This window comes from Piliocolobus tephrosceles, chromosome 17 (assembly GCF_002776525.5).
Source record: "Piliocolobus tephrosceles isolate RC106 chromosome 17, ASM277652v3, whole genome shotgun sequence".
In the NCBI taxonomy this organism is placed as follows: Eukaryota; Metazoa; Chordata; class Mammalia; order Primates; family Cercopithecidae; genus Piliocolobus; species Piliocolobus tephrosceles.
Genome location: NC_045450.1, coordinates 74,692,657 through 74,718,093, shown reverse-complemented (window position 1 = coordinate 74,718,093; position 25,437 = coordinate 74,692,657). Strand labels below are relative to the sequence as shown.

The window sequence follows — 25,437 nt, the reverse complement described above, 5'->3', positions numbered from 1 at the left end:
TGTTGAGGGGCAGTGCTGAGTCATCCCTGCTAAGTCATCCCTGTTGGACAGTGCTGAGTCATCCCTACTGAGTCATCCCTGTTGGAGGGCAGTGCTGTCATCTCTGCTGAGTCATCCCCATTGAGGGGCGGTGCTGAGTCATGCCTGTTGAGGGGCAGTGCTGAGTCATCCCTGCTGAGTCATCCCTTCGGAGGGGCAGTCAGAATCATCCCTTAGTTATCTCTGCTGAATCATCCCTGCTGAGTCATCCCTGTTGGGGGCAGTGCTAAGTCATCCTTGCTGAATTATCCCTGTTGAGGAGCAGTGCTGAGTCATCCCTGCTGAGTCATCCGTGTTGAGGGGCAGTAATGAGCCATCCCTGCTGAGTCATCCCTGTTGAGTCATCCTTGCTTAGGGGCAGTGCCGAGTCATCCTTGCTAAGTCATCCCTGCTGAGGGACAGTGTGGTCATCTCTGCTGAGTCATCCCTGTTGAGGGGCAGTGCTGAGTCATCCCTGTTGAGTCATCCCTGCTGAGGCACCTCTGTTAAGGGGTAGTGCTTAGTAATCCCTGCTGAGGGGCAGTCAGAGTCATCAGTCATCCCTGCTGAGGGATAGTGCTGATTCATCCCTGCTGTGTCATCCCCTCTAGGGGCAGAAGAAAGCAGTCTTGGTAACATTCCAGCATTTTATCTTTGGTATGTAAACAGACATCTGAAGTCAGCCAGAGGAGAAAACAAAAGGAAGGAAGCACATTTTGTGTCTAAGACACATGACACCCTTCAGATGCCTGCCAGGCAAGATCTCACTCACCACCCTGCAGCAGACAGATGTACAATCCTGTGTGAACACACCTGACCTGACACTAGGCAGGACACTGTGGGGAGCCTAGGGGATGGGTACCATTGGGGGTGCCAAGGCAGCTGGAGGTGATGAGATGCCACAGCAGAATGTTCCAGGGGTGGCAGGAGCAGGTGGGCACAGGTCAGAGGCCGTGGCCAATGGCTGCATAACCATGAGGTATGGGTGAGGAGGACAGGAATCCCCCGGAAAAGTCCCCACTCATTCCTCAGGGTGATCCAGCCTAGACAGGGAAGTAGGTTTCCTAGCATAGACCAGGATTTCATTAAAAAGAAGAGAGAAAAGTAAATGAGCTTCCTCAGCAGGGAGGGCAAGCCCCAGGCGAAAACGTGGAGGGAAGCATCAAGTTACCAGATCCTCCCCCACCCCCCCGACGTTAGCTTACTGTCAGCTCTGCAGTAAGACTCACTAAGTCTGACTGTAATTAAAACAGAAATTCAAGTGGGTACAAATTAGTTTTGGGGCTAAGAAAACTGATCTCTGAGGCCTCTGAACGCTCTCAACAGGTGAAAAGTCCTGCAGACAAGGGTGAGCACTGCCAGAACTAGATGAGAAGGGCCAGTCCCCACTCCCCATGACAAGAAGCAGAGCATACATGGCTCCCACCACAAGGGGACAGCACAGCCCCCAACACTCACCAGTGAAGCCTGGGGTGAGCGCTGCCAGCTTCCTCGCCAGGGTGTCCTTATTGAGGCTCTCATCCAGCTTTAGTGGGTGCAGGTGGACCTTAAAGATGGAGGACCTACCTTTGATGTCAGGGGGGCCTAATGAAAGAGAGAGAGAGGCACGGGCTCTTGTGCCTTCTGGGTCTTCAGAACAGTCACCCACAACCATATCACAGAACTGCAAGGAAAGCTGGGGTCCCTGTGGAGCTCTCTGCTGTCGTCCTCCAGACAGAGCTGGAAGCAATGGCAGAAACCAGCCAGGGCACACGCACATCCAGTTCCACAGCTACTAAACCCCTCAACCCAGGGCCATGCACTTGACAGCAAGCAACACAAGGGCCACACAGGATTAATGCTTACTACCAAACACGAGAGGGGAGGGGGAAGACAACGATGGCTGACTGTCAGGGTGAAAAGTAAGGGGTAAATTGCTGTCTTCTAAATTATCAATTTTCAATTTTTTCATTTATTTATTGTTTTTGAGACAGAGTTTCGCTCTTCTTGCCCAGGGTGGAGTGCAGTGGTGAGATCTCCGCTCACCGCAACCTCCGCCTCCCAGGTTCAAGCGATTCTCCTGCCTCAGCCTTTGAGTAGCTGGGATTACAGGTGCATGCCACCACACCCAGCTAATTTTGTATTTTCAGTAGAGACAGGGTCTCACCATATGGGCCAGGCTGGTCTCAAACTCCTGACCTCACGATCAGCCAGCCTCGGCCTCCAAAAGAGCTGGGATTACAGGCGTGAGCCACCACATTTGACTGATTATCAAATTTTTACAGTAGTGAAAAAAAAAATAGCTGGAGAGTAAGTATCTGTTACATCCCTCCCACCTGTGTTGTATTGCAGCACCATTCCTGCAGGCCCAATCGCATGTATTCTTGCCAAAAGTGGACTGCCAGGGGCAGGACTGACGGCAGCAACTTGAGGCTCTCACACATTTTCAAAATATTACATTAACTGCTTCAGAATTACCATCAAAATCTCCTCCAAATACACTGCAAATCACCTAAACAAACTTTGCGGCCAAGGGGATAAAGGCCTAACCCTGAGAAAGGGGCACTCACCAATGTAAATCTGGCGATCAAACCGGCCAGGCCGCATCAGGGCTGGGTCCAGGATGTCAGGGCGGTTGGTGCCAGCCAACACCAAGACGTTGGTGGCAGAGTTGAACCCTGGACACGGGAGAAGCAGGTGAGCCTCAGTAGCAAGCCCGATGTGGGCATGGCAGGTAACCAGCCATCCCTCCGCTAACTGGGAACCCCACAGCCTGGCTCAGGGGGTAGACAAGTCCAGGGCGTGGGCCCTCATCCTGACTTATTACTGGTTCCTGCAGCCTCTGACACCACGTCGTGCTGGAGTGGATGAGGGCAGGCCAGGGACTGCACAGGAAATGGGATGCCCAACAGAGGGGACGGGAGGAGAAAGGCTGAGTGCCCCACGTCCGTCCTGTCTCCAATCCATCTCCTCCAGGTATCAAAAGTCATAATCTAATTAGAATTACTATCAGGTACTAAAGACAAAAAAATACTTAGGAAATGCTCTTGGCCCGCAGAGAACAGTGTTTAACACAGCAAGCCTGACTGCTGTCCTCAGAAAGGCCTGCTCGCAAGGGCAGTGTCTGGTGCTACAAGTCTGGGGGCATTCCCACCATTCCCGGAGACAAAGAGCTCCCTGGGCCCAAATGTTTTGTGCGCCCCCAGCAAAAACTCCGGGAACCGAGTCTCTCCTGAGCTTCCTGGTCAACATCCAGCAGGCGTGGTCACAGCCTGATGCTGGGGGAAGTGAGCGCGTCCCATGTGGCTCCACTGGGGGAGGGTTCAACACTGCACCCGGTCTCCTCGCGACCCAGTGCACCCTGGCTGATTTCGCTCTGTCCTCCTTTAACACAGCCCTGAGTGCTACTATAGGCCAAGCCCTGTGACTTCTCCTAGCAAGTCACCACATCTGGGGTGGTCTTAGGGACCCCAACACGGCCCTGAAGCCAAAGAGAAAATCAAATCTGCCCAAGGTCTAAGTGAAAGTTTTTCCAAATCCGAAAGTTGGCACAGAACCTGGACGAGTCCGACGAGGCTTTAGCAGGACTGACAGGCGACCGTCAGTCACATCTTAGCTAGAATCACTCTGAGAAGAGACGGGCCTGGGGGTTCTTTGAGATTCTGGGTGATGCAGGGGCAGCAAGACAAAGCTCAGAGCGGAAGGAGCATGGCTTGTGGACACACCACCCTGTGGGCACCGTCAGGAGCAGCCATGCTCCTCTACCTGGTCCCCCTCTCCAGAGAAGCAGGTGTCTCCACACTCGAGAGAACCCCCCTCCATCTAGGGGCAAGGGAATGAACTGCCCCGATCCTATCACGGGCACTGGAGGCGGCTTGTGAATCTAACAGTTTTCTCCATCACGTTTGCCTGAGAGCAGCCTTCCTTAAAAACAGAATAATCAGGGATTCTCTTCTGGGGGTGACTGTACAGAAAAAGGCTGTGCAGACTGTCCCTAAGCAGCTGCAGGGGAACAGCTGCACACCACAGGCTGGCCACAACCTACACACACCGTCCATCTCCACGAGAATCTGGTTCAGGGTGTTCTCCTGCTCACTCTGCCCTCCAAAGTGCCCTTGGCCTCGCTTCCTGCCAATTGCATCAATCTCATCAATGAATAAGATACATGGAGCGTTTTTTCGGGCCATTGCAAACATGTCACGAACCTGAAACAGAAACCCACAGAGAATCTGTTTTGCTACTGGTAGGAAGACGGGAATATCAATTATCCTCCACCCTCTCCTCAGAAACCTCTGACCCATTTCGCCCCGGTGCACCAGCACCTACCACACATGCCCATGGCCAGGGCCAGGGCCCCACACCAAGCTATTCAAGTTGACCGGTCCTGGTCAAGGCACAGTGCTGAGGCCACCTGCTGCAGGTTCCCGTCCACCTACCCTTGCTGGCCCAACACCAACAAACATTTCCAGGAACTCAGACCCGTTCACAGCGATGAAGGGCACACTGGCCTCCCCTGCAGTTGCTTTGGCAAGAAGGGTCTTGCCAGTACCAGGAGGACCAGTGAGCACTGCTCCCTGAAACAGAATGGTGACATCGGGTTCTTAACAGGGGAGCAGCCAGTACACAGGACAGAAAGCTGCTTACACTGGTGACTTCTGAGACTGACTAAGAAGAATCCCATCAAGGATGGCTAAGGAGCTGGAGGGCAGGAGGGGGCTAGACTTGCCCACAACACACTCTGTCCTACCCATGTGCTCCACGAAAGGCACCACCGTGGCCACACACACAGCCAGCTCTTCATGATGGATTCTCACAGGGGATGTCACAGGCAGAGGTAATTTTGGGAAATCACTGTACCTCACACCCAATAATGGGAAAGCCAGATGGGCTCTGACCCCACGAACTCTTTCCTGACATCCACAGCACAGCACCAGGCCTGTGATGTAACACAAAGGCTGACAGAGCCCCCTCTCACAGGAGCCCCTGCCTGCTGGGAAACGGGGACTAACACACCAAGTGAGGGGCCTTTCTTGGTACCTGACTGCCTCACCCACTCCCTCTCTCATACAGATTTTCCCCAGCAAATACATATGAAAAAAACTATAATTTGTTCAGCAGCAATAGACATAAGTTAAAAACAAAAACAAAAACAAAAACGGATGCGGCAGCTCACACCTGTAATCCCAGCACTTTGGGAGGCTAAGGCAGGCGGATCACCTGAAGTCAGGAGTTTGAGACCAGCCTGGCCAACATGGTGAAATCCCGTCTCCACTAAAATTACAAAAATTAGCTGGGCATGGTGATACGCGACTATAATCCCAGCTACTTGGGAGGCTGAGGCAGGAGAATGGCATGAACCCGGGAGGCAGAGGTTGCAGTGAGTCAAGATCGTGCCACTGCACTCCAGCCTGGGCAAAAGAGCGAGACTCTGTCTCCAAAAAAAAAAAAAAAACCTTCTGAAAGGCAAAGAGAACCACCCACTGCAACACCTAACTATGAGCAGAGGTGGAGCTCCAACAGAAGCAGAAGGCCACGGCTCTTCACGTCCGTCACACACACCTGCTTCCCAGCCTCACGCTCACCAACGTGGAAAACAGATCTGTCACCTCCTGGCTTCGCCCCAGGTTCACAGTGCTTGGCATAATCATTACTTGTTGTTTGGAACAAACTGTCCAGTGAATACCCACCCCATCGCGAGGTGCTGGGGCAGGGGTGCAATGGCACTGCAAGGATCTGGGTGTCCTCAGCTTGGTCCAAAGCCCAGAAGTGATTTAAAGGGTGTGTGAATCGAGTTTCTGTGAATGCAAATATTTCTAGGAAAAAAATCCATGGCCTCTGTCAGGCCCCCAAAAAGTCATGACCCCAAAATGGCACCAAGAGATAAACTTGCTGTGTGCGCCCAGCAGCCAGATTTGGCACCCTGACCCACACCACCCACAACGCGCTGACTGCCTGGCTGCACACACCTAGCCGCGGTCCAGCTGCACACACCTAGCCGCGGTCCAGCTGCACACACCTAGCCGCGGTCCGGCTGCACAGACCTAGCCACGGTCCAGCTGCACAGACCTAGCCACGGTCTGGCTGCACACACCTAGCCGCTGTCTGGGTTATGGGCTTAAAAGAGGCAGCTACATCTGATCCCAAGCCTGTTCATACAAGTTGTACCTGTTGTTCTATGTAATAAGTATTAAACAAACTAATAAAACAGGAGTAAGAACCTACTCTGACCCACAGCCATCTCTGGCTTTGACTTGGAGCTCAGAGGATTACTACATTTTCTAAAATCAGTACCTTTGGAATTTTTGCTCCTAAGTCCTGATACTGCTTGGGATTCTTCAGGAAATTCACAAATTCCATAATTTCCAATTTGGCTTCTTCACACCCAGCTACATCCGCAAATCTCACATCAATGTTGCTCTTTAAGATCTTGGCTGTTGTCTCACCAACACTGAAGAGGCCCCCTCCTCGTCTACTGCGCCTGGTTCCCATAGGGCCCCTCCTGGCAGCATAGAGGAGAATGCCAACCAGGAGAAGGGTGGGCACCAGGCTTCGCAATAAAGAGCTGGAAAATCCAAGAGAACTACTTGTCACGCTCAGGAGGTCAGAAATAGCACCTTTGTGCTAGGCACGGTGGGTTATGCCTGTAATCCCAGCACTTTGGGAGGCCACCGTGGGAGGATCTCTTGAGCCTAGAAGTTCAAGACCAGCCTGGGCAACATGGCCAGACTCTGTCCCTACAAAAAATATAAAAATGGCCAGGCGTGGTGGCTCACACCTATAATCCCAGCACTTTGGGAGGCCGAAGCAGGTGGATCACCTGAGGTAAGGAGTTCCAGACCAGCCTAACCAAGCTGGTGAAACCATCTCTACTAAAAATACAAAAACTAGCTGGGCGTGGTGGCGTGTGCCTGTAGTTCCAGCTACTCAGGAGGCTGAGGTGAGAGGACTGCCTGTGCCTGGGAGTGCAAGGCTGCAGTGAGCCATGATTGCACAACTACACTCCAGCTTGGATGACAAAGCGAAACCCTCTTAGAAGAGACCGCTCTAGGACTTTGTTTTGCTACACAAAAGGGAGCAGGTTTTTTTCCTTTTTTTTTTGAGACAGAGTCTCGCTCTGTTGCCCGGGCTGGAGTGCAGTGGCCGGATCTCAGCTCACTGCAAGCTCCGCCTCCCGGGTTCACGCCATTCTCCTGCCTCAGCCTCCCGAGTAGCTGGGACTACAGGCGCCCGCCACCTCGCCCAGCTAGTTTTTTGTATTTTTTTTTTTTTTTTAGTAGAGACGGGGTTTCACTGTGTTAGCCAGGATGGTCTCGATCTCCTGACCTCGTGATCCGCCCGTCTCGGCCTCCCAAAGTGCTGGGATTATAGGCTTCAGCCACCACGCCCGGCCTTTTTTTCCTTTTTTTGAGATAGTGTCTCACTGTCACCCAGGCTGGTGGGCAGTGGCACGATCACAGTAACCTTGAACTCCCAAGCTCAAGAGATTCTCCTGCCTCAACCTCCTGAGTAGCTAGAACCACAGGCATGCGTGCCACTACACCAGGTATTTGTTTAACTTTTTATAGACATGCAGTCTCACTACGTTGTCCAGCTGGTCTCGAACTGCTAGTCTCAGGTGATCCTTCCTCCTCAGCCTCCCAAAGCACTGGGATTACCTATGTGAGCCATCACGCCTGGCCCTCGTCCTTTTTTCTTGAGATGGAATCTCGCTCTGTCACCCAGGCTGGAGTGCAGTGGTGTGATCTCGGCCCACTGCAAGCTGTCTCCCGGGTCCCCACCATTCTCCTGCCTCAGCCTCTCAAGTAGCTGAGACTACAGGCACCCGCCACCACGCCTGGGTAATTTTTTGTATTTTCAGTAGAGACAGGGTTTCACCCTGTTAGCCAGGATGGTCTTGATCTCCTGTCCTCATGAACCACCTGCCTCGGCCTCCTAAAATGCTGGGATTACAGGAATGAGCCACCCCGCCCAGCCTCTTTTTTAAAAAATGTGTCAAAGTCCATCCAGCACTAGGCCTCTCCAGTTCTGAAGGCTCTAGTCACAGGCATTTCTATCTCCCTGATGTAACCTGTGGCTGGCTTGGTGGGGCAGGGAGGGTGACCAATTCCACCACCCACCACCTCCTCCACCCGGCCAAGCAGCCCTGCTGGAGCTTACACCACATCTCTCCCAGGAGCCAGGAGGTGCCTCTGGCAGATCCAGCAAGGCCTCCTGGCATCTAGGGCCAACCAGGCTTGTTTTATCATAGGAAGACACCAAATGTCTTCCTGCTTTATTTTTTATCTTTGCTCTTGCTCTTCAGAGGCCATCCCTCCTCCAGTGGCTCCGCAGTCCCTTCCAGCCCCACATACAACCAGGCATTCCCGGCAACTCAACAAGCAAAGATAGAACCCAAGTCAGCAATAAACAGCATCCAGATGACATCCAGGAGCTCCAGCAGGAGACCGCAGGCCTGAGCCCTGCCACTAGAATCTGAGAGTTCATCTCCAGATTTCTACCTGCCTCACCTTCTCTCACCCCACTGCAGCCCCTACTCTATGCTGAAACTTATGTCTCAAAGAAACCACCAAAACCACTACAATTCCAATTTTTACAGCCTCCTGGCTAAAGCTGGTACTGGATTTGTACTCTCTCTTGGTTCAGTTTTCAATTCTGGGCAAAAGGGCCGGAGAAGACAGAGCAATGACATCCCCAGTAAGTAAACATGAAAACTGGATCCATGCTCAGCAACACTGACTTCTGTGCTGAGTCCTGGGATGCACAGAGTATTTCATCTGGTCTTTGCCCTCATGTCCATAATTACTTTAAGAACATATGATGCAGTGGAAATCCAAGATAACATGAGAACCCTGGGAAGCTTAGAATGACCAAGTGTCAGGCAGGTGCGGTGGCTCACGCCTGTAATCCCAACACTTTGGGAGGCCCAGGCAGGCAGATCACAAAGTCAGGAGATCGAGACCATCCTGGCTAACATGGTGAAACCCCATCTCTACTAAAAATACAAAAAAGTAGCTGGGCGTGGTGGTGGGCGCCTGTAGTCCCAGCTACTTGGGAGGCTGAGGCAGGAGAATGGCGTGAACCCAGGAGGTGGAGCTTGCAGTGAGCCAAGATTGCACCACTGCACTCCAAGCCTGGGCGGCAGAGCGAGACTCTGTCTCAAAATAAAAAAGAAGAAAGACCAAGTGTCAGGTACTACATGGGAGCTGCAGGGTTGTGTGCAGGGACCCCCAGCACCTGGGAGGATGGGTCAGGGCTGCCCAACAGGGAGTGTGGGGAAGTCACAGGTGCACAAGCCCCACCTCTGGACATTAATTCGACAGTTCTGCAGGAGTGGCAGGTAGAAATGACAGAAGAGCATTTTAACAGCGCTCCCGTAGTGATCCTGCTGCACAGCCAATTGTGGAAGGCTTCCTACAGGACTTCAGGGAATTTCTGCTACAACGATGACACCCAAACGACTGGTTTTCTTTTTTAAGGCTGTGTAGCCAAATATTTCCCTGCTTCAATTCTGTTCTCATGAAAAACAGAGTAAAAAACATATATATACACACACATATACACACACACACACACATATATATAAAAAAGCATATATATATTTTTTTTACTACAGACATTGCTTATTATAGATGCTTATAAGTTTGAGTAACACATTCCAAGACAGGTTCAACAATGCATTTTTGTTTTGTGTTCAGAGGCCCTTCACCATCCTCCTCACCCGTCACTCTCATTGGTGTAGACCACTGCTGCCTGGTTGAGGGGCTCGATCCCCAGCTCCCACTGAGCAGACTCCAGGTTCCGCTCAAAGGTGTCAACACTGCCAATGTTAAACCACACGAACTTCTGCAGAGAGCAAGAGCAAGCTTAGGGTGCATCACTGTGTCCCACACTGAGCCCCACCCTCACACATGCACCTCCCACTGCCTCTTCTCCTAGCCTTAATCTCCACAACATGGACGAGGCCTGTGCGGAGGCTAGCTCCAAGGGAAACTCTACTAACAGCAGAAAACTCTGGTTTTGGCCCCACGAAATTACAGTCTTTAAGTTCCAGACAAAAGTGTACAATGTCCAACGACTGCTGGGGTGTGCCTTTGTCTCTTTTTCTTTTTGAGACAGTCTCCCTCTGTCACCCGTGTTTGGACGAACGGAGGCAAGATGGCGCAGTTCCGGCTTCTTCACCGTCAGCTTTCTCGCGCCCGGGAAAGACACAGGTCGACTGGGCAGGCCCAACCCGACCTCCGACGGAAAAAAACCAGAACCCACCTAGCCACGCCTACCGCCCCGCCTCTGACCCGCCTATGTCCCGCCCACTGCCCCCCCACTTCCGGGCCCAGGACATAAAACCCGCTCCCAGTGGGCCCGCGGTGCGCACTTCCTCAGCCCTCACTCCTGTCCGGACTGTAGGAACTCCGCCCGAGAGCTCCACCGGGTGACTGCCCGGGCCTCCCCTGCCGGAGACCGAGAGACCTCACCCCTCCCCCACACCTTCTTTCCTGAAGCTGGGGGACCAAAAATAAATGTGCAGTTTTGCTCCTAGCCTTGCCTACTCGCTGGTCATTTAATACTCGCCCTGGTTTCCTAGAAAGCAAATCAGCTTCCTAGAAAGCAAATCAGCTTCCTGGAAAGCAAATCGGTTTCCTGGAAAGCAAATCAGTTTCCCGGAAAGCAAATCAACCCGGGCTGAAGTGCAGTGGGATGATCTTGGCTTACTGTAACCTCCACCTCCCGGGTTCAAGCAATTCTCATGCCTCAACCTCCCGAGTAACTGGGATTACAGGCACAGGCCACCATTCCCGGCTAATTATTGTATTTTTAGTAAAGATGGGGTTTCACCATGTTGGCCAGGCAAGTTTTGAACTCCTGGCCTCAAGTGATCCGCCCACCTCTGTCTGCCAAAGTGCTGGGATTACAGGCATGAGCCACCATGCCCAGCCGTTCCTTTTTGCTTTTCACTCTTTTATTTTTGTCTCTCCTCTCCCTACAATCCTCGATAAGTTGTTCTCAGACACTGCTTGGCAAATCTGAATCCTAGTCTTATAAGGGCTCCTGTCCTACTTGGAAAGCTTTGTTATTGACACATGCCAATGAGAAAAAAAATCACATTAAAGAGTAGTTGAGGCCGGGCGCGGTGGCTCAAGCCTGTAATCCCAGCACTTTGGGAGGCCGAGACGGGTGGATCACAAGGTCAGGAGATCGAGACCATCCTGGTCTACACGGTGAAACCCCGTCTCTACTAAAAAATACAAAAAACTAGCCGGGCGAGATGGCAGGTGCCTGTAGTCCCAGCTACTCGGGAGGCTGAGGCAGGAGAATGGCGTAAACCCGGAGGCGGAGCTTGCAGTGAGCCGAGATCGCGCCACTGCACTCCAGCCTGGGCGACAGAGCTAGACTCCGTCTCAAAAAAAAAAAAAAAAAAAGAGTAGTTGATGGATACTAAGGGAGTATTTTACTGAAAAAAACTTATGTCTGGAGTACTCAGCCTCAAACTCGCCCCTCACCTCAGAAGAGGTCCCAGGGGCAGGAAAAACACGCACAAACTGTTTGTTCACGACTTCCAGCCGGTCCACCTGGGAAAAAGAAAAAAATAATTAGCACGGCTAAAGCAGTGAGTATGATATTCAACAGTAAACAGGGCCTCACCCTCAGACCAGCCCACGGCTAAAGCAGTGAGTATCATATTTGATACTAAACCTCAGGCCTCATCCTCAGACTAGTCCCACAGTGCAGACCGAGACTCTGACAGTGTCTGAGAAGCTGCATCCACTCTGCTGTGCAGATCCGAGTTTTGTTTTCCGACTGATTTGGACATTTCTAGCCTGGCCTGTGCATGTAATTCAGAGGATTTACAACTTGGTACATCTGAGATCTGAGCACCAAAGATTCCAGAGCACCAAAGAATCCGGAGTAATTTAAAACCTAAAAGGAAGGCCGGGCATGGTGGCTCAGACCTGGTACATCTGAGCACCAAAGATTCCAGGGTGACTTAAAAATCTAAAAGGAAGGCCAGGCACGGTGGCTCAGACCTGGTACATCTGAGATCCGAGCAACCAAAGATTCCAGAGTGACTTGAAACCTAAAAGGAAGGCCGGGCGTGGTGGCTCAGACCTATAATCCCAGCCCTTTGGGCGGCTGAGGAGGGTGGATCTTTTGAGACCAGGAGTTCGAGACCAGCCTGGCCAACATGGTGAAACCCTGTCTCTACCAAAAATAAAAATATTAGTCGGATGTGGTGGTGTGCGCTTGTAATCCCAGCTACTCAAGAGGCTGAGGCAGGGAGAACTGCTTGAACCTGGGAGGCGGCAGTGGCAGTGAGCCAATATTGCACACTGCACTCCAGCCTGGGCAAAAGAGTGAGGCTCCATCTGAAAAAAAAAAAAAAAAAAAAAAAATCTAAAAGGTATAGAAGTCTCAGACTGATCATACAGCAAAGTCTTCCAGAACTCATCCAGAAACATTTCGCCCACACAGCTGCAGATAGCACAAGAAAATGGTGCCAAGAATGAAAACACAACCCCAAAGGCCTCCATGCAGCCACCCAGCGGCAAACACAGCCTGAGAGCCGGTGTGCAGCAAAAGCACGTGAGGGGGCAGCCTTTTCGTCAGGTATGATGACGACAGCGTTGCTCTTTCCCTTCCACAGAAACGGAAACCACAACAACACAACTTTTCTTCACTACTCAGGGTCACGCAACCAACATGAAGGTGCTTATGACAGGTGTGTCTCGAGCCTAACACCACAACCGTGGCACGGTCAGCGTATCAGACACCTGAAAAGGCCCTCACAGAAGCTCTGGGATCTGTCCAGAACCCACACACCAGCAGGCATCGTGGGCCAAATTATCTGTCTCACCCCTCCTCACGGCAGCAGCTGTGGGTGAAGACCCACGGCAGAGAGGGGCTGCAGCAGCTCTCCCCTCCTCCGGTAAGGAGTCGTCAAGGACCTCTCTGAAGACAGCTGTGTGCCCTGTGGCCAAAAAGGCCTTGGGTGGTGGTTCACAACTATAATTGCAGCACTTCAGGAGGCCGACGTGGGAGCATCACTCGAGCCCAGGAGTCTGAGACCAGCCTGGGCAACATACGGAGACACTGTCTCTAAAAAAAGAAATTGCGGGCCGGGCACAGTAGCTCACGCCTCTAATCCTGGCACTTTGGGAGGCCAAAGCGGGAGGATTGCCTGAGCTCAGGAGTTCGAGACCAGCCTGGGCAACACAGTGAAACCCTGTCTCTACTAAAATACAAAAAAATTAGCAACCTCCACCTCCCGTGGAGGTGTGGTGACGTGCACCTGTAATCCCAGCTACTCTGGAGGCTGAGGCAGGAGAATCACTTGAACCAGGGAGGTGGAGGTTGCAGTGAATAGAGATCACGCCACTGTACTCCAGCCAGGGCGACACAACGAGACTCCATCTCCAAAAAAAAAAAAAAAATTATGTTTTTTATAGTCCCAGACACTCAGAAGGCTGAGGTGGGAGGCTGGCTTGGAACCAGAAGGTCGAGACTTCACACCACTGCACTCCAGCCTGGGTGACAGAGCAAGACCCTGTCTCAAAAAAAAAAAAGGGCCTTAGCCACAAACCCTGGTGGGAAAACAAGACTTTCCTACAGAAAGAAGTTCAGATCTTAACACTGCATTACTTAACAAACATCTTTCTGAGGGCAACTGGGAAGCACAGCACTTGCTCTCATGTAACTTTACACTAAAGCCTGAGCAGTGCTTCACCTGCCTTCAGCAACCTGACAGACCCAGGCCCGGTGAAGGACAGGCGGAGGCTTGCTGGTGCCATATGCCCCTGTGCACAGACACAAAGCCCCCTACCGCTGTCCAGGGCCACTCAGCAGGGGACGGGGGTGCAGGAGGGGACGGGGTACACTAGGGAAAGAAAAGATCTGAATTAGATATGAAATTGACACTGGATGATAAACAGACACAGACAAGCAGAACTTACAGAAGCTGAAGCTAAAAAAAAAACAAAAAGCCAGGGTGTTACGTAAGCTTCCACCTAGCATGAAAATGAGCTTCCTCACCTTCCTCACCTTCTGTTGGGGTCACTCCTGGGAAAAGTAAAACTGTGTCTTACCTTCTGTTGGGGTCACTCCTGGGAAAAGTAAAACTGTGTCTCATCTATGACCAGAGGGTGGGACTGCCCAGCACACCTACCACACAACGCGTTTTCAACCCAAGCCTCAGAGCTCACAGCTTCTTACGGGCATTGCAGACCACGTGTACACCACTACAGTGGCCTCCTTCCCAGGTAGGTAAACTACGAATGCCTCTCACCAGACCTCTGGCCAGGTAATACTGTACAAAGTGCTTCCAAGTGATTTCTCTTCCAGGATCTCGAAAATAGAGGTAGAAAAATCCCACGGCAACACCTGCCCCCAAAAGGGCCAGACTGCGGAAATCCTTGTCATCCCAGGGGAAGTCCCCCTGTGGGAAAAAGAAAACACATTTTCCAGTTAAATGAAGGTAGTTTCTTCATGAAAATGGCTATTTCCTTTTTCAGATGTTATTAGAAAAGTTTTCCAACACCCCTCTCCTGACCCTACACAATGTAGCCTCAGTTCCTCTCATGAGGAAAGATCTTCACATGGCGTATGAAACACACTGAAAGCCGCAGCTCACCAGATGCCCCAGGAGAAGCAGAAAGTCCACAAAGAGCGCTGTGTTTTAGCCACTGTTGCTAGGGTTATCTTATGTGAGTCTGTTAAAATCCAGATAGAGGCCAGGCATGGTGACTCACGTCTGTAGTCCCAGCACTCAAGGAGGCTGTGGTGAGAGGATTGCTTGAGCCCATGAGTTCGAGACCAGCCTGGGCAACATTGGGAGACCCTGTCTCTACAAAAAATTTTAAAAAAATTAGCCAGGAGTGGTGGTGCAAGCCTGTGGTCTCAGCTGCTCTAGAGGCTGAGGTGGGAGAATCATCTGAGCCTGGGAGGTCAAGGCTACAGTGAGCAGTGATCGTATCTGATCGTATCCCTGTACTCTAGCCTGGATGACAGAGTGAGACCTTATCTCAAAAAATAATAATAATAATAAAATCCAGATAGAAATCTCAGCATTTTTTTTTTTTTTTTTTTTTTTTTTGTGAGACAGGATCTTACTTGGTCACCCAGGCTAGAGTGCAGTCACGCGATCATGGTTTACTGCAGCCTCAAGTTTCCGGGCTCAAGCAATCCTCCTGCCTCAGCCTCCTGAGTACCTGGGACCAGAGGTGCATGCCAGCACGCCTGGCAAATTTTTTTTTTTTTTTTTGTAGAGACGAGGTCTCGCTATGTTGCCCAGGCTGGTGTCGAACTCCTAGGCTCAAGTAATCCTCCCACCTCCCAGAGTGCTGGGATTACAGGCATGACCCACTGCACCCGGCCTCAGGACATTTTTAGAAACTAATTTCTTTGAAACTTACGAACTAATTCAACAGCTCACCTTTAAACAAGCAGAAAGACTGATGTGGGTTTGAATTTATGTGTTCTCCCAAAATTTCCATGTTGGAACTCAACCCCTAAGGCGAAGGTATTAAGAGATGAGGCCCCTGGGAGAGGATTAGGTCCCAACGGCTCTGCCTTCACGAGTGGGACTGGTGCCCTCACAACCCGTCACCCAGGTTGGAGCGCAATGGTGTGACCACGGCTCACGACAGCCTCGACTCCCACGTTCACGCAATCCTCCCGCCTGAGCCTCCTGAGTAGCGGGGACTACAGGCACATGCCACCACGCCTGGCTTATTCTTGTATTTTTTGTAGAGACAGGCTTTCACCCTGTTGTCCAGGTGTGACCTTGTACCTCCAGCCTCCACAACCTTGAGCAGTAAATGTATCCTGTTTATAAATGATCCAGTCTGATGTGTTCTGTTACAGCAGCAGGCGCAGACAAGAATGCACACAACCCTTCTGCATCCGCCCCCACCAGGCAACGTCATCCCGCTTCCCTCCTCTCCTGCCTCCATCTCCTCCAGGCTTGGCGTTCTTTTTCTTTTTTTTTTTTTTTGAGACGGAGTCTCGCTCTGTCGCCCAGGCTGGAGTGCAGTGGCCGGATCTCAGCTCACTGCAAGCTCCGCCTCCCGGGTTCCCGCCATTCTCCTGCCTCAGCCTCCTGAGTAGCTGGGACTACAGGCGCCGCCACCTCGCCCGGCTAGTTTTTTTTTGTATTTTTAGTAGAGACGAGGTTTCACCGGGTTAGCCAGGATGGTCTCGATCTCCTGACCTCGTGACCCGCCCGTCTCGGCCTCCCAAAGTGCTGGGATTACAGGCTTGAGCCACCGCGCCCGGCCGGGCTTGGCATTCTTTAGCTCACCAGTCTCTGAGAGAAAACAAAGTCTGACTTCAAAAAGCAATTACATATAATTTTCCAGAGAAAGAGGACTCAGAAAATAGGAAAACACTTTCCAACACACAATTTTAATAACACCAGTGCCTTCTGGAAATAAACAGACACCGGGAAAAGGATGAGGCTGGGAAGATACTGCTGAGAAGTAGCTTCAGACACATCTAAAATCCCTAAAATTTCACCTTGTTGGCTTAATATTGAGCTTTAATAGCAAACTTTTTTGGGGTAATCCAAAATTGGCTGTAATTAGAGGAAAGAAAAAAAGGAAGAAAATGATAATAAGGCAGACTGGTATGGGTGGTCCCCTTCTCAAGAGAACTAGGGAACACAAACCACCTGTTCTAAGCAGAGTCTGCCTCTCCTCCAAAAAATCTCGCCTCCTACATACACTTGTGACCCACAGACCTACCAGCCTCCTCCTGTAATGTTCCAGGACAAGTTCCGAGACAAGTAAGCTATGACACTGTCCCCTTCACAAATACAGTGCTACTCCAACAACCGCAAAGTAGCAACATGAAAGGCCAGAGAAGGCCAAGGTGGGACCCCAGGAATGGCAAACATATTACAAGATGGAGTAAAAATTTGCATAAATGTTAAGGACAAACATGAGTCTTCACAGACACACTCCTTGGCCGGGCGCAGTGGCTCACGCCTGTAATCCCAGCACTTTGGGAGGCCCAGGCGGGCAGATCACGAGGTCAGGAGATCAAGACCATCCTGGCTAATGTGGTGAAACCCCGTCTCTACTAAAACTACAAAACAATTAGCTGCGCGTGGTGGCGGGCGCCTGTAGTCCCAGCTACTTGGGAGGCTGAGGCAGGAGAATGGTGTGAACACGGGAGGCGGGGCTTGCAGTGAGCTGAGATCCGGCCACAGCACTCCAGCCTGGGCGACAGAGCGAGACTCCGTCTCAAAAAAAAAAAAGAAAAGCTACCATACTGTCAGGTCGCTATAGAGAAAGTGAGAGACGGGTGAGTTTTCCCTCCTCCTGTCTCTCTCTTCTTGCTTCATACAATCAGCATGTGCCCTCAGGTCCTAACAATGAGGCAAGTGCAGGGAGCACCTTCTACTCTGTGGGCACACAGGGTCTCCAGGGACTTCAGTGAACACTGTCCCTGGACACAAAGCACAAAGCCCAGGTCCATGGCCTACAGAAGGACTCCAAGTGGGCAAGTGTGCTCTGAGCTAATGACAGTCTGAACACTGTTTTTGTTCTGCTTTCCAAACATGAGGCTTAGCTGGTCCTCAGAGTAAGATATGCAGAAACCAAGGTTTGTTCCCCTGCCTTCCAAAAGATTCATCTAGCACCTTCCTTTGGAAAGAGCTTTTCTCTCACCAGCTTTACTGAGATATCAACGCCACAAAGGCATGGAGAAGGTGTCGGATGTTGTGTGGCTCAATATGGAAGCCAGGAAGGGGTAGAATGGGGCGGGGTGGAGTGGGGTATGCCCTGAGTTGTCTTGACCCTCACCCCCTGGTCACTCACTGTAAAAGTCACACTCAGTTCCTGTAAACCTCATGCTGCTAATGATGGTGGATGAAAGACAGGTACCTTTGGGTGGTTTTGAACACAGCCACCAGGAAAAAAACGTTAATCTCGCCTGCAGAGTCGGTTTCTGAAAGTGGATCCCCCAGAGGCACTGAAACGAGACACCAGATGAGCTTATCAACTTCTTATTCAATGCAACACTGCACATTCTCACTGGCCACAACCACAGCAGGAAGCAGGACGAGGTGTGAGCTTATTGCCTTAAATATCCCATTAGAACTATGATTCAATAGAACTAAACAGGAACAAGTTCACTGCAGAAATGCACTGCAAATTTTTATAGCTATAGCCTCCAACAGCAAGCAAACAGCTCCCCAAAAAAACAAAAAACATGGCTAAGAAACTGAGGCAATTTTATTTAGTAACTTAAAATATTGCAGCTTCAAAAACAAGACTGTAAGACTAAAACATATAAATGTGTAAAATTTAAATACTGAAATACACTATGACTCATCTTCGGTCAACCAAGAGGTTAATTTATTTTCTTTTCTTTTCCTTTTTTTTTTTTTTTAAGACGGAGTCTCACTCTGTCGCCCAGGCTGTAGTGCGGTGGTGCGATCCCGGCTCACTGCAAGCTCCGCCTCCTGGGTTCACGCCATTCTCCTGCCTCAGCCTCCTGAGTAGCTGGGACTACAGGCGCCCACCACCTCGCCCGGCTAGTTTTTTGTATTTTTTAGTAGAGACAGGGTTTCACCGTGTTAGCCAGGATGGTCTTGATCTTCTGACCTCGTGATCCGCCCATCTCAGCCTCCCAATTTATTTTCTTTTCTTTCTTTTTTTTTTTTATGAGACCGAGTTTTGCTCTTGCCTAGGCCGGAGTGCAGTGGTGTGATCTCAGCTCACTGCACCTCCGCCTCCAGGGTTCACGCCATTTTCCTGCCTCAGTCTCCCGAGTAGCTGGGATTACAGGCGCCCACCACCTTGCCTGGCTAATTTTTGTATTTTTAGTAGAGATGGAGTTTCACCATGTTGGTTAGGCTGGTCTTGAACTCCTCACCTCAGGTGATCTGCCCACTTTCACCTCCCAAAGTGCTGGGATCACAGGCGTGAGATCAGCCTTTTTTTTTTTTTTTTATTAAGATGGAGTCTCAGCCGGGCGCGGTGGCTCAAGCCTGTAATCCCAGCACTTTGGGAGGCCGAGACGGGCGGATCACGAGGTCAGGAGATCGAGACCATCCTGGCTAACACGGTGAAACCCCGTCTCTACTAAAAATACAAAAAAAACTAGCCGGGCGAGGTGGCGGGCGCCTGTAGTCCCAGCTACTCCGGAGGCTGAGGCAGGAGAATGGCATAAACCGGGGAGGCAGAGCTTGCAGTGAGCTGAGATCCGGCCACTGCACTCCAGTCCGGGCGACAGAGCGAGATTCCGCCTCAAAAAAAAAAAAAAAAAAGATGGAGTCTCATTGGAGTGCAGTGGCTATTCACAGCAGGGACAACAGGCAGGTAATACGGCACCCAGCAAGAGGTAAGTTTTTGTCAGGCCAAGAAAACAATTTTTCCAGCAGCTCTGTATTTTCTTCAGTCTTCAAGGAGGAAAACGTCCACCAGCTGCCGTGGCTCATGTCTGTAATCTCAGCACTTTGGGAGGCTGAGGCAGGAGGATCACGTGAGGTCAGGAGTTCAAGACCAGCCTGGCCAACATGGTGAAACCCTGTCTGTACTAAAAATACAAAAATTAGCCGGGCATGGAGGTGGGCACCTGTATTCCCAATTACTGGGGAGGCTAAGGTAGGAGAATTGCTTGAACCTGGGAGGCGGATGTTGCAGTAACCCGAGATCGTACCACTGCACTCCAGCCTGGCGACAGTGAGGCTCTGTCTCAAAAATACACATACACACACACACACACACACACAAATATATATATAAAAAAACAAAATCTAAGTACTCAATAATCCAGTACTAACTGTATCCAACAAAATCCCAACATAACCAGTGAATTTATATTGTCCCCAATATTTTATTTATTTATTTATTTTTGAGATAGTCTTCCTCTGTCACCCAGGCTAGACTCTACGGTGGCGTGATCTCAGCTCGCTGCAACCTCTGCCTCCTGGGTTCAAGCGATTCTATCTCCCAAGTAGCTGGGATTACAGGTGCACACCACCATGCTGGCTAATTTTTGTATTTTTATTAGAGACAGGGTTTCACCATATTGGTCAGGCTGGTCTTGAACTCCTGACCTCAGGTGATCTACCTGCCTCAGCCTCCCAAACTGCTGGGATGATAGCCGTGAGCCTCCAATATTTTGTTACAATGAAACAAGACCCATAGTTGACAACACCTATGTTATTTCAGCTGTGTCAACATTCAGGGTGACGCTGACTCTGTAGGCTATTACCCTACAGTAAACTCATTCCCCCACTAGTAACTTTCTAATTAACTACATTATTCAAATATCCCTGTAAAAGACCACAGTAGACTAAAAAGTAAGACATGCTATGAAAAAGATATTAAAATCAGGGAAAAAAAAAAGCAACTCAGAAAGAGAATGCTGACAGTAAAGGCTGTGGGGCTAGCAAAGGCTCCTGCATCGTGCATGAAATCCACCTGCAGCAGCCATCCCAGCACCAGCGGCACACGGTACCCGACACACAGCGAGCAACGACTCTCCAAGGGTCCCACGAATGTGTGTTTCCCCGATGGGGGTTTGGAACCCAAGGCGTGGGTCAACAGGAAACCTACGCAAAGAACAGAAGGCAGTCGTACTGCACATTGTAGGGTGCCAAGTGCCTCTTACCTCACTTGATCACCACTGCCCATCTGAGAAAGTAGAAATTGAGAGGTAATGTGAGTGCCTGAAGACAGCTGGTTGCTGAGGTGTGCAATGAGAATTCTGATGCCCCAATCTTCCAGGGCTTTTCCAAGACCACCCCAAAGACAGCGTGGTGCTGGTCCTGGTGGCCGGGTAGATACCAGGTAGCCTACAGCCCTGAAGGTACAAAGTATGACTCTTCAGGCTTCCAAAACTTGATAAAACATCCAATTCCTTTGCTTTAATTCACAGTTTAGTCCTTTTGTGATTTGGTTAGCACACAATCTGGTTAAGTCAGATGTAGTTCTCACAGTAAACGTAAACACTGAGACAGGAGTCCACCATTCCTTCTTGGAGTTTTCTGCAAGTCAGTTCACAGCTCACAGTAGATAATCTTGCTAAATTAGTTTTTATATATGCAAAGCCAAGATGTGAAGGTGGACAAAACACAAACTCCCTTAAACAGGGCAAAGTGCTGCTGTCCTCTTTCCAGTCAGACCATAAATGAGTTGACCCTTATTCTGGGTCCCACAGACTCACACACAGCACACAGGTGCAACCTCAGCAGGTCTATGAGGCCCTGCCCCTCCTTGGCCTCACCGTCTCTCACTAACCTCTTCCTCGTGCTGATCACACAAATACAAGGCTGGACCTACCCTAGGGCAGGGCACTTTCTATTCCATCTTCCGAGCAAGCTCATCTCAATCCCTCACTTCCTGCAGGGAACACAACAAGTAACAGGGTTTATCCCTCCTCCATTCCCTTTCTTCATTTTCTATTTTCTTTATTCTGTTTCCTTTTCCTTACATGCCTAATACTTGCTTATTTATTGTCTGGTTCCTCCGTGCACAGCACGTAAACTCCATGAGAACAAGTACAGAGTAGGTAGCTCAATGAATGAAAGATGACTGCATGGAAGCCTACACAACATAAGCATCCATGAAGAGAGCTGTTAGGGTGTTTTTTTTGTTCTCTTTTCTTTTGAGACGGAGTCTCACTCCCAGGCTGGAGTGCAACCATGCAACCTTGGCTCACCGTAACCTCCGCCTCCCAGGTTCAAGCAATTCTCCTGCCTCAGCCTCCTGAGAAACTGGGATTACAGGCGCGTGCCACCACGCGTGCTAATTTTATCTTTTTAGTAGAGACGGGGTTTCTCCACATTGGTCAGGCTGGTCTCCAACTCCCCACCTCAGGTGATCCGCCCAACTCGGCCTCCCAAAGTGCTGGGATTACAGGCGCAAGCCACTGTGCCCGGCCGTCTCTACCAAAAATACAAAATCAGCTGGGTGTGGAGGCGGGCGCCTGTAATCCCAGCTACTTGGGAGGCTGAGGCAGGAGAATCACTTGAACCTGAGAGCCGGAGGTTGCGGTGAGCCGAGATTGCGCCATGGGAAAAAAGAGGGAACCCCCAAAAAAAAAAAAAAAAAAAAAAAAAAGCAAATTGCCGCCACCTCTCCAACTTCTGCATGTTACCCTCAGTCCACAAGTCATTAAGCTCTCAAAGGAGAGCAAGCCAGTGGGGCAGAGCCCTTGCCTGTAGTGTTCACCAAGACATTCCCTGGTAGATGATTAACAGATCTATCTCTAGTAAATGAGATACAGATGAATGACCCAGCCTGGGAAGGAACTCAAAGATCACTCAACGTCCGTCCTCCCTTCATAAAGGGGTCTATAGCAGTTCAATGATTCAAAACTCTCCTGGGCTGTATTAGGCTGTACACACTGATATTGTATATTGCTGACTTTCAACATGTGTTAACAACCAGGAGGGCCTCTGCAATGCTGATGCCACATGGCCACAGGTGAAAGACTGCTTTCGCTCATATTGCTAGAAACAAAACCATCATACAGTTTCCCAAATGAATGGAGATTCAGGGAAAGTTCATTCCTGAAGACAGGACAGAAATACTCACGGAACCCTTCTTCTTATTTTACTACTGTCTGAAAACCATGACAGCTTTCTGGGATCAAAATTCAAAAACTCTGCATTAGAAAAAAAAAAAATTCAACGTTACTGCTGCCCACTGGGATGTATCAATATAAAAATAAAGCAATCTTAAAATATAGACTATTCCCGGCCTTAGACCACAACCCTATAAAAAACAGGGTTATGAGCAGGGCACGGTGGCTCAAGCCTGTAGTCCCAGCTGCTCCAGAGGCTGAGACAGGAGAATCGCTTGTGCCCATAAGTTCGATTCCAGCCTAGACAACACAGCGAGACGCCGGCCCCGCTCCCAAATTTTAAAAATAATACAATAAATTACAACAGGATTACAGCCATATCTACCTACAGGGCGGGTGTAAGACAGACAATCCGCGTAAAGTCCTTCGCTCTCAGTATTAGCTGCTACGACAGTGACTGGTCGCTGAATGAAGAACAGTTTGCAAAACCCTTTCACGCCTCTTATCGTATCTGGTCCATTGAGTAACAGTGAGGTGGATACAGCCGAATGCCGCCGAGCCCAGGAGGAAACGGGCCGGCACGCGGGGCCACAAAATTGGTTCGCGAGCAGGTGGGACTCAAGCGCAAACCGCTCAACGCCCGGCTCTCTACAGAGCCGAGCAAGGAGGCTGGAGGTCCCGGTTCCGATGTCCGAGGTGAGCGGGAATTCCGCAAGAAGTGGGTGGAAGAGGCAGCGGGGAGAAGAGGAGTTTGGAGACGGAGGGGGCGCCCGGGAGGAAGCGGGCGGCGGGAAGCTCCGGCCAGGGGCTGTCGGCCTCACTGTGGGGACCAGGTCAGGGCCGCCGCGCTCCCGCGCTCCCCCGCGGCCGGCGCAGGCGAATGGCGTCACGCGGCGTCCAGCGCAGACCAGCCGCCCGGAACCGGCGGACAGCGCCTCCTCGCTCACCTGCCGGGCCGCGTCCAGGACCCTCGCGCTGGTCTTGGCCGTCCTGCTGCCTCCTGGACCACCACATCGCCACAGCAAGGCCAGTGGCCCGGCCACCGCTCTACTGCCGGCCGCCGCCAGCGGCCCGTACCACATCCCCAGACCCGGAGCCCCCGCCGGGCGAGCGCGCGCATGCGCAACGGGAGAGCAGTCCTCCGGCCCCGCGCGCACAGGGAGGCCTCGCGCATGCGCAGCAGAGCCGCGGCACTGGCTGGGGCGCCGTTTTGCGTGTCCACACCGTCGCCTGACAGTTCGAGGGTTTGATCGCGAGCGCAGCCTCGCCCTGCCCAGACAGCTGGGCGCTAAGGGAATACCCAGCGCCTTTAGGCTTATCTTAAATCGGGCATCTGCATCCATACTTATTTCTGGGATCCTCCATGGAAAGCAGCTCCCGAAACCGAACAGCCACCCGGCCCGCCCTCCGCTGCAATAGAAAACCGCCCCGGGACGTCCCCCTCACGGAGTTCCGTTTGTCTGCTTGGTTGGTTGCAACCTTCTCTGGAGCCCCAGAACCCAGGCCGCTTGTATGTGCCTGCGGCCGCACGGCCCCAGCACGCGGACTTGGAGCGGCACCGGGAGACCCGCGCGGCCTCCTCGGAGTGGACGGTGAAGCAGCAGGGCTGGGCGGTGGGGCTGGGCCTGCCCATGGCGACCCGTCCACGTCTCCAGGACATCAGCCTGAGCCTCTTCGCAGCCTCGTTTGCTGTTTACCGAGTTCTGCAGGGGGACGTAGAGGAACCACAGCCTTCTCGCACTTGAGACCGCTGTGATTTTCTGACATTTTGGAGGCAGAAATGCCTGGGGAAAGGCCCACAGATAAAACTGTCATCCCTTCAACGATGTCTGAAAACTTCATCGTTCAGAAGGCTAAGTTTGATGACTTACAGCGTGAACATGGCGAAAGCTCTCAAGCGGAGAGGTTTCCTATGAGTAAAGGGTGGCTTGTGAGATTCAAGGAGCGCCACTGTTTGCCCCACTTCAAGTTGAACAGCGCAGCTCCCGGCAACAAGAACATGTACACAGAAATGCTGAAAAGCGTCATCATCGAAGAAGGTGAGTCCGCCCCCGGGCGTCTTTAACGTAGATGAGACAGGACTTGATTGGAAGAGAATGCCCGAAGAAACGTTCACTTCCGAGGAAGAGAATGCTGAGCCAGGGTTTAAGTCATCCAAAGATCGCTTGATGCTGCTGCTTGGTGGCAGTGCCGCTGGGGACTTTAAGTTGAAGCCCTTACTGGTGTACTGCTCGGAAACCCGCAGGACTCTGAAGGGTACTTGAAGCCCAATTTGCCCGTGATTTGGCGCTCCAACAGAAAAGCTTGGGGGACCAGGAGCGTCTTTCATGAATGGTTCGCTTACTTTTTTTGCCCTGCCGTTGAAAAATACTGTGCCCAAAATAATCTCACCAACAAAGCATTGCTCATACTAGACAATGCGTCATGCCACCCTGTAAATTTGAGCGATCTTTCTGATAACATGAGTATAATGCATTCATGACGGTACAACTGACTCAATCCAGCCCATGTGTCACGGTGTAGCCTCTGCCTTCAAAGCTCACTATCTGAGAAGGACTTTTGAGCACATCCTAGAAGCAACAGATGGTGAGGATACAGCTATGATCAGGGAATTTTGGAGAAACTACAGCATCATGGATGCTGTGGACAACACTGCCATACTTGGGAGGAGCTCAAACCAGCGATAATGAACAGCGCGTGGGAGAAGATTTGGCCTGAGTGTGTTCAGGCCCAGCATTTTCCCCAGGCAGATAACATTGCACAGCTTAAAAAAAACATTGTGACCCTTGCCAGAAATGTGGCCTTTGAAGAGGTTGCTGAGGCTGCTGTGGACCAGTTGCTGCAGTCCCATGAAGATCTCTCAAATGAGGAACTAATGCAGCTGAAATAGGAGCCGGCAGTGGGGGAGGA

General features: G+C 51.1%; 1 protein-coding gene across 1 annotated transcript in view; it reads right to left on the bottom strand.

Annotated features, from left to right (window-relative positions):
- LOC111553857 (AFG3-like protein 1) overlaps positions 1-24,340 on the bottom strand; it is a 30,015-nt gene extending 5,675 nt beyond the window's left edge. The window contains 9 exon segments of the mRNA XM_026447365.1: positions 1,477-1,602; positions 2,568-2,675; positions 4,049-4,202; positions 4,434-4,571; positions 6,289-6,559; positions 9,716-9,840; positions 11,496-11,564; positions 14,276-14,425; positions 22,917-24,340. Coding sequence (XP_026303150.1) covers positions 1,477-1,602; positions 2,568-2,675; positions 4,049-4,202; positions 4,434-4,571; positions 6,289-6,559; positions 9,716-9,840; positions 11,496-11,564; positions 14,276-14,425; positions 22,917-23,870 — 2,095 coding nt within the window. The 5' untranslated portion in view covers positions 23,871-24,340.
- Positions 24,341-25,437: the final 1,097 nt, after the last annotated feature.